This window comes from Typopeltis vanoorti, chromosome 20, assembly GCF_054136105.1.
Source record: "Typopeltis vanoorti isolate ZY-2024b chromosome 20, IOZ_Tvanoo_1.0, whole genome shotgun sequence".
In the NCBI taxonomy this organism is placed as follows: domain Eukaryota; kingdom Metazoa; phylum Arthropoda; class Arachnida; order Uropygi; family Thelyphonidae; genus Typopeltis; species Typopeltis vanoorti.
The window spans coordinates 79,503,630-79,517,545 of record NC_143568.1 but is presented as its reverse complement, the minus strand read 5'-3'; the positions used below and the strand labels follow the sequence as shown (position 1 = coordinate 79,517,545).

The following is a 13,916-nucleotide window of genomic DNA, read 5'->3' as shown; positions in this document are numbered from 1 at the left end:
TGGCACTGTCAGTATAGTACATAGCCTTATATTTCTGCATTCCAAAATGCAACACCTTGCACTTATTGATATTAAAACTACAACCTCACTCTTTTGTCCAAGTAAAAGTCTCTTAAAATCTTCCTGAAGGGAATTAACATCAGCAATGCTACCTATAATTCTTCCTAACTCTACATCATCAGCAAGTAACTGAAGATTCCCACTCAATCCACATGCTATATCATTTATAAACAAGTTAAATAGTAGGGGGCTCAAGAACAGAACCCTTGGGCACGCCACTAGTTACCCTCCTTTTTTTGAGGTACTGCTCCATCATACACAAACTGCTTGTATCATTTAGAAAGCCAATCCATCTAACCAATATACTATCTATTTCCATCCTTTGCAGCTTGTACACCAACTTATCATGTGGTAATCTATCAAACACTTTGGCAAAGTTCAAGAATATCACTGTATATGATTCTCCTTATTTAACACACTCGTTACCCTATCACAAAATGCAAATAAATTGCTAAAACAGGACTTATCCTTTACATATCCATGCTGACCATAATAAAGAATGCTATGTCCCTCAAACAATCCTGTATTCTATTAATAACCAAACTCTGTCAGTTATACAGACTGGTCTATAATTGAAAACATCTGTCCTAGAACCATGCTTGTGGAGTGATACTATTTTACCTTCTTTCCACTCCTTAGGAATGCTACCCACTCTAAGACTTTCATTAAATAACCGGATCAAAGGCATAGCCAACTGTGGTGCACATTCCTTAAGAATACGTGGTGATATGTCATCCATTCCCACAGTCTTATTAACATCTAACCCAATCAACACCTGATACACCTCTGATTCTTTCACTTCCGATTCTCCTGATATTTGCTTTCCTTCTATATATTGCACCACATCATTTATACCAATATATTACACTGATAACGTTCTCATATCCTTTGCAACTGTTATTCTGCTGCCATTATTATCCACCAGTGTCAACCTGCCATAATTCTAGCAGCATATTATATTAGCGGGATTATGCTACAAGAAACTGAGGAGGCAAGGGAACTTGGCTTATTGGTGGATAGGAATTTGAAGTTCAAAGGTCACATAGCAAAAGTTGCAAATACAACTCAGAGGATAATTGCGATGTTGAAGCAAACCTTGACATCTAAGGATAAGGAAGCCATTTTGATTCTTTATAAGGCTTTGATAAGACCACACGTGGATTATTGTGCGTAGATTTGGTCTCCCGGATTCCAAGGAGATAAAGAAGCTGTGGAAAAGGTACAAAGAAGAGTTACAAAGATTACATCCGTATTATGGGATTTAGATTATGAGGACAGATTGTGAGTATGTTGATTCGAAACTTTGGTTAACAGGAGAAAGAGGGGTGATATGATAGAGGTCTGTAAACTTTTGAATGGGTGTTATAGGATATTGTCTGATGAAATTTTTCGTTATGTGGAGGGTGGGGGAAAGCACGGGCATTCATAGGAGTTAAGTTTGTTCGCAGTCAGAAAGGGGTAAGAGCTAGGTTTTTCTCTCACAAAGCAGTGAATGAAATAGTTTGCCTTTAGGAGTAGTGCATCTAGTGTGAATGAATTTAAAGGAAGGTATGATAGCTGGTTTGGGTGATTTATAGCCTCCCTCAATAAGTCCTTGACTTCCTGGAGGTCTCAGATAATAATAATTATTTTTTTTATTCTTTCTCTTGCTTGTCATATAGCAAAAAAATTCCCTTGAGTTAACCTTGGACCCACCAGCCAATCTCCTCTCATATTGCATCTTTCTCTACCATGCTCACTGCCTTTCTAGCCTGCACTTTATACTCTTCGTGGATCCAATCACCATCCAACTGTTTTGTACCTCCTCCATAGCATTTTCTTTTCCAACACAACTTGCTTGATGTCACTGTTCATCCATTTCACTCCTACTCTATTTACTCGCTTAACCCTTGGTATACAGTTATACGTTGCTTGTGTCAGATACAGCCTTGTGAATTTCCATGCATTGTGAACATCTTTTCCACTCAGCTCATCTATCCAACATACTGATGCTAATTGACTACAGAGCTTCTTATAATCACCCACTTTATAATTATATCCATTTTCGCAGTAAACTTTTCTTGTTTCACCACTTCCCAAACGAGTATCTCATGATTACTCTCACCAACTGGTGGCAGTGTCAATACCTCATTAACAACAACATCTTTTGAAGTTATCACCAAATCCAAAACATTAAAGCCTCTATTTGTTTCATCACCTGCTGCTTAACATATTTATCTCTCAGAAATTCAACAAACTCACTCTCCTTGTTCCCATACACTATCTCTTCCTTCCATTCTATATTCCTGTAATTAAAGTATCCCATCAGGATCACTTTCTTTTTTACATGCCCAACCAATTTGCCTAAACATTTCATAATCAGTATTCTCTGCATTTCCTGGCCTATAAGAGCATCCTATCAGATATACTAGCCTGTTAATTTTAACTTCTTTTAATTTTAACTTTTAACACAGATTCAAAATCTGTGCATGCACTATCAACTTTCACTTCGTGGACACAATTTCTTCTGCAATCATTAACAACACTGCAACATCCTCCTCAGACAACCATGTTTCACTTATTCCAATTATTTTGAGGCATACTGACTCGATCAATACAACAAACTCAGCTCTCGTGTTTTGAATACGCCTTACATTTGTGTACAAACATAACATTCCCTGTGTCTTTGAGGCCATCTACCAGCACTAACATTTTCCATTTTATCTACTATACCCCACCTCTCATGTATGCTTGTGGAATTGCAGCCCATCACTAGTGTAGAATTCCTTTTTCTGTCAAATACATTTCAAACATTGATATATTCTGAACCATTCTCAAATCTTTGGCTGCACAATTTGAATCATAGATCCCTCCATATATTGTAATGTATGAGGGAATCTATGATTATTATTATTATCCTTTTTGTTAATATGCATACTTCACATTACACTGTGACTTTTTGTTACAGTCAAACATCACAAGTTATAGCAACTTCTAGAGACTGAGGGAATAGTTTGTTAGAATGAAAGGTGAGAATTAGTGAATTTGTTTAGAATGAGTGAGTTCTGTATAATGGTGTTTGCTATTGTGAAAGTACTTACCATAAGATACAATAGTGTCGGGTCTCTTTATTACTTGATTACAACCTTATTAATTTAACTGTTTCAGGGAGAAAATATTTTGTGGGTTTTATTGGATCTTCCTCGGCGTACAACTCGGGATTATGATGCTCCGACACTTGATCCACATACTAGAGCTGCACTGGAGGATGCATTGAGAGATGAAGATGATGTCGACATTGATGCTAGGTAAATCAGTACACTTTTGTTATTTAACTATTTGCCTATTCTACAGCTTCATTTGATGAACATATAGGCATTATAATAGAAAAAATGCTTTCACCAGCTCTTCCAGTCTTAATTGGAAATATTCTTAGTGGATGGGCAAATAACTGGCGATTGCCTCAGTAAAGATAAAGCCTGGGATGAAATGCATTTATATATACAGAGTATGCTAAGACTTTAATAAATTTAGTTTAATCCTTTAACCAAGTGTGAGCAAACAAAGTTTACGCCTCAAAGTATCTTCAGGACTGAGGTAAGGTAGTACAACACCGGGAAACTCGTTGCAAAGCTGGAGCAAGCTAACATCACTCCTATCTCAGTATCTCCCATAATGCAAAACACATCTCCTTGCAGATGTGTATAATGTTATGCATTAAGGGAAGGGCCACTACCCAGACTAGTTTCGATCTTTATTGAGGTCTCTTTTGTGGGAGCCAAGCCCAAGTGGAGATACCAGGCAGAAGCATTAGCAAGGTCATCTCTACCTATAGGGGTTGCCAAATGGTGTACCATCTTTTTATTAAATTACTCTGGATTTAGAGAAAGATGTTGAAAGTTTATTTTTCACTTGGTTAGACTATAATAAATTTAGTTTAATCCTTTATCCATGTGTGAGCAAACAAAGTTTGTGCCTGAAAGTATCTTGGATACACACTTGGATAAAGGATTAAACAAAATTTATTATAGTTTAACCAAGTGAAAAATAACCTTTCAACATTTTTCTCTAAATCCACAGTAATTTAATAAAAAGGTGCACACGTTTTGGCAACTCCTATAGGTAAAGATGACCTCGCTATTGCTTCTGCCTGGCTCCCACTGAAGAGACCTCAATAAAGGGCGAAACTAGTCTGGGTAGTGGCCCTTCCCTTAATGCATAACATTATACATATCTGCAAGGAGATGTGCTTTGCATTATGGGAGTTACTGAGATAGTAGTGACCGTTAGCTTGCTCCACCTTTGCAATGAGTTGCCCGGTGTTGTACCACCTTACCCCAGTCCTGAAGATACTTTCAGGTGCAAACTTTGTTTGCTCACACTTGGATAAAGGATTAAACTAAATTTATTATAATCTAACAAAGTGAAAAATAAATTTTCAACATCTTTCTCTAAATCCAGAGTAATTTAATAAAAAGGTGGCACACCGTTTGGCAACTCCTACAGGTAGAGATGACCTTGCTAATGCTTCTGCCTGGTATCTCCACTTGGGCCTGGCTCCCACTGAATAAAGGTCAAAACTAGTCTGGGTAGTGGCCCTTCCCTTAATGTTTATACATATATATATATATATATATTATACCTTCCCATAACATTATACATATCCGCAAGGAGATGTGTTTTGCGTTATGGGAGATACTGAGATAGTAGTGACGTTAGCTTGCTCCACCTTTGCAACGAGTTGCCTGGTGTTGTACCACCTTACCCCAGTCCTGAAGATACTTTCAGGTGCAAACTTTGTTTGCTCACACTTGGATAAAGGATTAAACTAAATTTATTATAGTCTAACCAAGCGAAAAATAAACTTTCAATATGCTGGGACTTGTTCACGAGGATTCCATGGATAAAATGAACATCTCATTTCCCAATATATTTTTTTTATAAATCTGAATACTCTTAAGTAAATTTCAATTGATATTTTTTTATAAATTGTATTATTTTGCAAATGTAATCGGTAGCAAAATCGACCACACAAGTGTTGATAAGTGAAGCAATGTACGTTATAATTTCAACAATATTTTATGTTTTACTAATAATTACTTGAGCTGGTACAATACTTTTTTTTTATTTATATATCGATTGACATTTTATGTCAGTTGGTATATAAATTATGGGAACTAAATCTGATTATCTCTGACTTTGAATTGATTTGAAATCATCTCGAACTCCATGGGACATTCATAATGCACTGAGAAGAATGATGTAACACGCACCTTTCAGATGAAAAAGATCTGGCTTTGTTTTATGTCATGACATGAGGAATCTTTATTATGGTTTTTACATATGAAGACAAGTTTGTTCGGTACATGTGAAGGTAATAAGGTTTATTCTCCCACACAACAGGAAAACCGACCAGAGAATACACATTCATGCATGGAAAAGCATGCACGTGCACACAGAGAAAGAGAGACTGCTAATTAATGAAAGTACATTAATTAGCAGCAAATTGTGTAGATTGCGCAGTCTAAGTGTGTACCGTGAACCGGTTCTCTAGGAACACAGTGGAGGTGCGAAGTAATAATAGTATTAATAATACTCGTCTTCATTCTTCATCTAACAGAAGTTGAAAAAGGATTATCCTGGTTTCTGCTCTGTTAGCTTTTCAGAATTGTCATTTTATGCAGGATTTTAATCTCTCATTTGCCTGTCATGGGCAAATATTCTGGGTGTGTCAAACATGATTAATGCTGTTGATAAACCAGTTAATCCTGTTTAAGCAATAGGCTATGTTTTTTAAGCAGATAGTCTCTGGACAGTAGGTCTGTCTTGCAGAAAACAAAAACCATTATAATAGTTCTTTACATCCTAGATAGAATTCATGCGCAGGTCTTTTCAACCAAAATCTATTATCATTACATTATTGGATGCTGATTCAAATTTTAATAAAAGCTTGATATAAACAGTAAAAAAAAAAAAAAAAAAACCAAGGATTAAACTTCGGTGATTCTTCATCGCTATATTATGTTTTGTGTCATTTAGATGTAGACTTATCTTTTCAGTTTGAATTTCATTAAAATATTTAATAAAATATTTAATACTGTCATGTTTTATGCAAGCTTATCACGTCTCATTTTGATAGGCACATTACTTTTTCTTTTTTTTTTTTTTGAGACTTTCTTACATTCAGTTTATAATTTAATTCCAGAAACTATTTATGAATGGGTTTGTACTTGTAACTTTTAAATAATCAAATCTTGCAGATTTCATCTCTCTTTGGAGGAGGCATTCACCATTAAGGATACATATCTTATAATTGCATGCAATTATTTGTGAATTTTTTTTAAGTGAAGGGTTTCATAAGACGATCAGAAAATGAATGAAAATAATACTCTTCAAACTCCAAGGGTTGCTTCCTTTCTTCAAGAAGCAGATGTTTACCCAAAGAATTTCATAAATACAGTGGTTTTATTTCCAAATATAATTTTATATTTATATTGTTAATATAAATAATTTTATAGTTGGAAATAAAAGCACTGTACTTATTAACCTGCTGTTAGTAAAGTAGGATGTCACAGTTATTCTTTCTATATCTTTGGGGGTCAGTGACACCCCACCTTACTAATGCTGAGTTAATGTAGATATAGAAACTTGACAATAAAAATAAATAAATAAAGTTTGATATTTCTTGATGGCTACTTCTTTTGAGTATGATAAATATATATACACACACACACACACACACACACACACACACACACACACACACACACACACACACAGTTGGCTCTCTTTTTATGCGGTAGATACGTTCCACAGAAAACCGCATATAAAAAATTGCACAAAAAAAAAAAAGACCAACTTACGTTGAAAAATTAGGGAAGGGATACGTTCCATAATTTTCTAAAACCCCCATAAAACCGAAGCAATTAAAATAAATTAAAATAAATGAATTAAAATAAACCTAAAATCGCATGAAAAAAGTTTATAAAAATTCAGGAAAATAAGAATGCTTAAGTTTGTTTTAAAGCTTTATTCATTTAATTTTATTGAAAAGTAACATTTTTTTACATTCTTTCATCACAATAATCGTTGCTATTAGACAATATTCAGCAACGTTTGCGAACTGGTGCGAAATCACTTTCATCACCAGAAGAGATAGTCAGTGCATGAGATCTGTATGGTTAAGGCAGTGATTCTTCACAAACAGAATTAGCTTCACCCTCCTTCTGTGCCAGTTTTTTTCTTCCGACAAAATCAGTGATTAAACTTTGCAATAATGATTTTATTAATTTTTTATACAGCTAGCAATATCCAGACATACAGTTCTTCAGCTCACGTTGGAATTTAAAGGCTCAGTCAGAATTTGTGTAATTAACAAGAAAATGATTTTCCAATTTATTGCACAGTTCAAGACCTTCTCAAATTATATTTGCAGTGAGGGGGGACAGGTTTTTCTTCTGCTTCCCTATCGTTTTCTAGATCTTCGACGATATCTAAAGTTAATCGATATCCAATAATATCATTGTCACTTAAGACATTAACCACAAGCAATTTGTCTACATCATTCTGGCTAAATGTATCAAAACCTTCTCCACCAATTTCATATGCCAAAATAATGATTTCAGCTAATAATGTAGATGTTTGAATGGTTGCACTGTTTACAACACATCCTGGCCAAGCTGCTTTCCAGCAGGCATTTAAAGTTTGTGGTCTTATTTCAGCGATATCAGATGCAACATGATTTAAGCAGTTCAAAATAGAATTTTTTTTTCAAATGTCAGTTACTGTTAATGATTCATTTTCTAGTTTATCCAATATAAATTGAAAAGTGTGCTTAACTTAATATTTTTTGAAAGTAGCAATTATGCCTTGATCTAATGACTGAATAATGCTTGTTGATTTGGGTGAAAAAAAAAAATTGCTACCTCACATTTGGATGTTCTAAATGCAGATGACATGGTGCATTGTCAATTTATTAGTTTTAATTAATAAAACTTGAAAATCGAGAGCTTTTTGCTTCATATGTGTTTCCACTTCTGGTACAAAGCAATTATTGAACCATTCAGTAAATACAACAGTTGTTACCCAGGCCTTTGTATTAGCCATCCAATGTACCGCAGCTGTTTTAGATCTTTGCCTTTCAGAGCATGTGGTCTTAGAGATCGATTTACAAGGAGGGGTTTCAACATTTGATCCCCTGATGCATTGTTGCAAAGTAACAACTAGATCTTTGCTTGATTTAAACTCACCTTTTTTTCTCAGACTTTGCAATGTAAGTTCGACTAGGCATTTTCTTCCAAAACAATCCTGTTTTGTCAGCATTAAACACTAGATCGGGACAATATTCATCATCTTCAATAATTTTGGCTAACTTCTCTTGAAAATTTTTGGCTGCTGCTTCATCTGCTGCTGCAACCTCGCCTGTAATCTTCACGTTATGAAGTGCATTCCTTTTTAAAAACCCGGTTAGCCATCCTTTGCTAGCCGAAAATTCTTTATCAGCCTGGGAAGAGGAAGTAGATGGCTCCAATTGCTTCATCTGTTCATAAAACCGAAGAGCTTTTTGTTTAATTAAATAACCACTTATAGGAATTCTCCTTTGAGTTAATTCTTCAATCCAAATTACGAGTGCTCGTTTCATTTTTTTTTAATAAAGTATCTCTTGAGTACAATGATAGTTTGGCACTTAGTTTTGCAGTGGAAATGACAGATTTCCTTATTGCGACTTCATTCTTTTTAATTGCTCTTATAGTAGATTCACCTAACTTAGAATGTTTACCAATCGCCATATATCCCTCTCCTTTGCTAAGCGATCTAAAATTGCAATTTTCATTTCCAAAGAAATTGATTTTCTTTGGTGCTTTTTTTTTTCTCCATTGGGCCAAATTAAATCTTTAAAATAAAAATGAGCAAAATTTAGGCTTTCGATAATGAAAAGACAAACACTTACTCACATGCAAAATTAAACTTCACCGACACTCACTGCTTACATGTTACGCCAGAATGTGCTGCAACACACTGTTCATTATTACAACAGGGAAACCCCGAATTTGCATGAAATATGCACCGCATAAAAATGATACTCATAAAAAGACTCAGAGTGTATATATATATATATATATATATATATATATATAAACATTTTCTGTATATTTTGATGCTCAATACTGATGTTCTAATTTTTTAATTAGAACATCTGTATTGAAAATAGATTATCCACATTTTTCATAATTTATAGAACACTAAATTTACATAAAAGTGATTATTTCTGTGTGCTATCCAAAGCAGAAGGCACTCCTCCCACCCATCCCTCAAAAAAAAGTTCACTTTTTTTTAAATACTAGACAATTTTTCATTTTGTTTATCACCCATGCTTAAGAGCTTTTGAATGAGCTTCATTTATCCAGTTTAATTTAAATAGTCTTCATTAGACCAGTCTGCATATCTGACATTGTGATTAAGGTATCGGGGTGGTTACTTAACAATATAATTCTCTAGGATGAGTTTGTAAGAAATAAGTTTTGCATTTAATGATAAAAGGATGAATGTGTTGGATATGCAGTTATATTCTTAGACTTCACAGAGACATTTGATAGATTACTTCATGCCAAGTTTGTGTACAAGATGGGAAGTTGAGGATGAACAATGATTTAGTCAGATGGATAGATCTGACCAGCACCATTAAGTTTTGTATAGAGTAGAATGTGAAAATACAGGAAAACAAGAAAGAAGGTAGCCATTGGCATGGTGCAGGGTTCTGTTTTTAATGCAAAGTTTCAGAGAGTAATAACGAGTGTTGCTGACATTAAAGTCTCTTCAGGAATATTTAAATAATTGTAGCCTGGATAAAATGAATGGAGTTACATATATATCTTCTCCCCTCCCCCACATGAAAGGTTGCAAAGCATGTAGCAAACTCAGGAGAGGGTTCAGAGATGAATGATCCGGTTTTTAGAATGTTGATTTCAGTAAAAAGTTGGAGAATCTGTACTTGTGCGGGGGGGGGACAAGAGATTAAAGGGATGGTAGGAATTTGTCGGTGCTTCTTGAACATCTGGAAGTTGTAACATTTAGAAAAGACAGAGAGAGAGAAGGAAGCTGTTTAAAAATGAAGAGAGGAAGATTGAATAAAAGAATTTGATTCAGTAAGTTTTGAAACTGGACAGTAAATGTATCTAGTTTAACAGGAACATGATATGAAAATACTTATAAAAGAGATATAAGGCTGAAAAAGACTGACTGGAATGCAAGAGAGAGAGAGAGAGAAATCATTGATTAATTGGATTATCTCTTCGATAGTATCAAACATTCTCAAGAAGATTTTTGGTGCACCACACAAATGTGACTCAGCAACTAAACTATTTCTTCTGTTTTTGTCACCTTTCTACCATCAGCACTGAGTAAAGTTATCCTTCCATAATCATTCTTACCATACTAGTCACCCTTCTTGCCTGTACTTTGTACTGATCGTGAGTATGCTGCTGATCATCTTTTTCTTTATATTTCCTCCGCAACGTTTTTTATCTGCTCTACTCTATATATATCTCGACTCATTCATTCAACTCCAACTTGGTTTATCCTCATGTATACATTCTGATATTGCTTCTCTCAAACAATGAGAGAAGTGAGGTAGTGTGGAGCAGTGCCAATGCTTAAGAAGTTTGCAGCTTCTTAAAGATTGGCACTGCTCCACACTACTTCCTAAGTCGGTCATAATTATCAGCTTTGCAATACAACATAAACCCTTTTTCTTAATAAAAATTCCACATGTTTAGCAACCACTAAGAATAACAGTGTCTATAGTTATAAATACATTTTCTGATGCTGTTACCAGATCCAATGCTATCAAATTCCTGTTCCACTCCATGGCATGCTTTTTCATGTAATTATCCCTTAGGAACTGCATAAATTACACTTCCATCTTGCCATTCCTCATTGCTCCCTCCGGTCTGTCTCCCCCATAAGAATTGCTCGGCATGCATTTGTATTAATCTGTTGATGCATGACATCTATATCTTCCTATTGACCCCCTCAGTCTCTAGCAGCAGCAACCAACGTATATTTTGTCCTATTGGCCTGCATCTTGCACTAGATAGCCTCAAATGAACCATCCCCCCTCCCCCAGACCTAAATTATTCTCCTGTTTTTGTTAGTTGAAGTTCTTCAGCAGTACTCCATTTCCTGTCCTATTCCCTCTATCCTCCCTGAAAATACAATACTCTTTACATTCTATCCATGTAATGATGTTTTCTGCTGACCAGATCTCATTGATTCTTATGGCCAAGTCTAGCTGACCAGTGTCCATAACTCCTCTCCTTTATTACTTTTGGCATTTGTGTACATGCATATTTCAATATCCCCTTGGACCTAGAGTTAGTTGCATAATGTCTTTACCAACCTATTTATATTTGAAACCTGTGAAACTATGTTTGGCACTGCATGATCATTTCTGTACACCTACTCATTTGGGAAAGGCGGGGGGGGGGGGGGGTGAGTGTGGCTGAACCCACACTTAACATCTCCCCATCCACCAATACAGTAATTTCCATGATTTTTGCATCAGGCACATAAAAGTTCTTTCACTTATCAAATTTGCTCCATACATTTTATAATCTTGACACCATTTCTTTTGCACAATCTTTTCATTGACTCATTAGCAGTCCTGTCATCCAAGGCAGCAGACTCACAATCTTTACTTTCTGACTCTTCTTTTTTGCTTCCTCTAGCAACTTTCATATCTTTTGTCATTGCATATTTCTTGAAATATGCAATGACAAAAGATATGAAATTCTTTGTTCAAATCATTTGTGCCAGCCAAAACAGTCAACTCTGAAGGACTCCACATAAGCATACTACTTCTCTATTCACTGTCACCTCATCATTACCTTCAGTAACTTCTTTTCATGCTCTCATTTATATTTTGTCCACTATCACTCACTATCACAATTAATGTTAGTTACTTCATTCTCCTGCTTTTGATATGAGTTGCATTTCTTGCACTCACACATGACCATTTTCAACATACTCCTCTCTGCTCTCACTTTTATACCATAAAAAGCATTCTACACTGATTTTACATTGGTGCTATGTCAGATGCTTCTTAATTGATATTGCATATTAAAATTCACAAACACACTCAACAACACAGAGTAAATGAAGTAAAGTAGCCTCAATATTCCATAACTGTGCTAAGGCAATTCATATGAAGTTATTAGCCTCCATATACAAGTAGCTTAGTTGTCAAGATACTTCACATGCAAACTTTGTTTGCTTATATTTGGTTAAAGAGTTAAACAAGAATGTAAGTTCTTGGCAAATTTAATTTAACTTATAACCAAGTGGAAAAAAAACTTTCTACAACTATTTTCATGCTCAGCACTAGCACTACCATCGAAGATGATTAGAAGATGATCTAATGTTGAATGTTTCCAGAAGCCAGGCTGTGTTATGACCAATATTTCCAAGATCTTGTGTAGACATCTAGTTAGAGCAATTAGGCAGTAATATTGAATTTGGATTCTTTCTTGGCTTTGGAAAGGCATATGTAACTACCCTTAACCAGGTATCTGGAAATTTATGCTCACAAAAAATTCTTTTAGAAAGGAACAGCAGTTGATTCATGGCAGATGGTGACTGACCATCTCATAATGAATGCCATCTGGTCCTATAGCAGTTGATCAACATTGAGGCAATACTTCTTTCAATTCTGTTCTTCCTTGAACACATATCGTAAACTTTCAGAACCATTCAAAAGAACAGAATTTAATCTTTTCTTCTTCTTTACTTTTTATGAAGAAAGAGATATAGGTTGATAATGAACATCAAACAAACTAAAGCAATGATATTGATAAAAGAGGATGAAATATACTTGAGTTAGTAACTTCACATACCTAGGATGTAACATGATGCACAATTTAGACCATAAAGTCATAAGATCTCAGATAACAAAAGCTAAACCTACCAGCTATGGACACCATATGGAAAAGTAAATCAAGAAGCCTTAACATGAAGTTGAAACTGCTGGAAACATTAAACATTTTCTTGTCTCGTATCTACTCTGTGGTTGTGAGACATGGGTAATTGTCAAAGACTGAGATGAATATCAACTTTTAAAAGAGCATGTTATAGAAAGATTCTAAATGATAAGGAGTGGTGTGAAAAGAATCTGAGTCACCTGGCAGTGGACAGAGAAATGGCAAAGAATGGTGAAAAGAGCATTGGACACCAATGGGGATGCCTTAATTTTCCTGCTTTATTTCTAGAAAAAAGATTCAGACACAAACTTCAAAACACTGGGGTGGCTGGTGCCCAGATGACTGGTTCTTTCTTGACCAACTACCTTGAGTTGGCCTTTGATGACTGGTTTTGTCATCCATCTGCCTTACAGATTGATTAGACTAGACTACCTTCGTGGATAGAAAAATGAATTTTCATAATAGAGGAAGACAAAATTTGATTTCCACTTTTTTGGATAGTTCTTAAGGATAGAGAATTTGTACCACTTTTGCTGAATTTAATGTCTCCTAAGATTCCTCTTTAAAGAAAGAGATCTAAAAGAAATTTCTGTTGTCAGTGGGATATTTCTTCCTGACTTTCCAAATGTGATACCTCTATTCATTGATTATATGCTGCTTGGAGAGAAGTCAACAGACACTCCCATGAGCAAGGTACATCATGCTATGTAATGAGTCACGTGTCTGTTTCCAGTATAAATTGGAGGAACATGGTGCTCCCAAGTCAGTGAAATGGCTGTGAGAAGGGAACTGACAGAGTTTGAAAGAGGCATTGTGATAGGATGCCCTGTTGGAGGCATATCTGTTTGGCAAATTGGACAATCCCAGGTCAACAATCAGTGATACCCCAATTTGCTGAACAGA

The 13,916-nt window shown here is 35.3% G+C and overlaps 1 protein-coding gene across 5 annotated transcripts in view; it reads left to right on the top strand.

The window, feature by feature from the left end:
• The window catches only part of Klp68D (kinesin-like protein 68D), a 479,354-nt gene that overhangs the window by 432,374 nt on the left and 33,064 nt on the right, over positions 1–13,916 (top strand). For 4 of the 5 annotated variants that reach the window (XM_090410558.1, XM_090410557.1, XM_090410556.1 and 1 more), the window contains exon 21: positions 3,208–3,347. In XM_090410558.1, the coding sequence (XP_090266684.1) occupies positions 3,208–3,347 (140 nt within the window). Of the gene's footprint in view, positions 1–3,207; positions 3,348–6,299; positions 6,638–13,916 lie in introns of those variants that run through there. The other variant, XM_090410559.1, reaches the window with a different exon arrangement.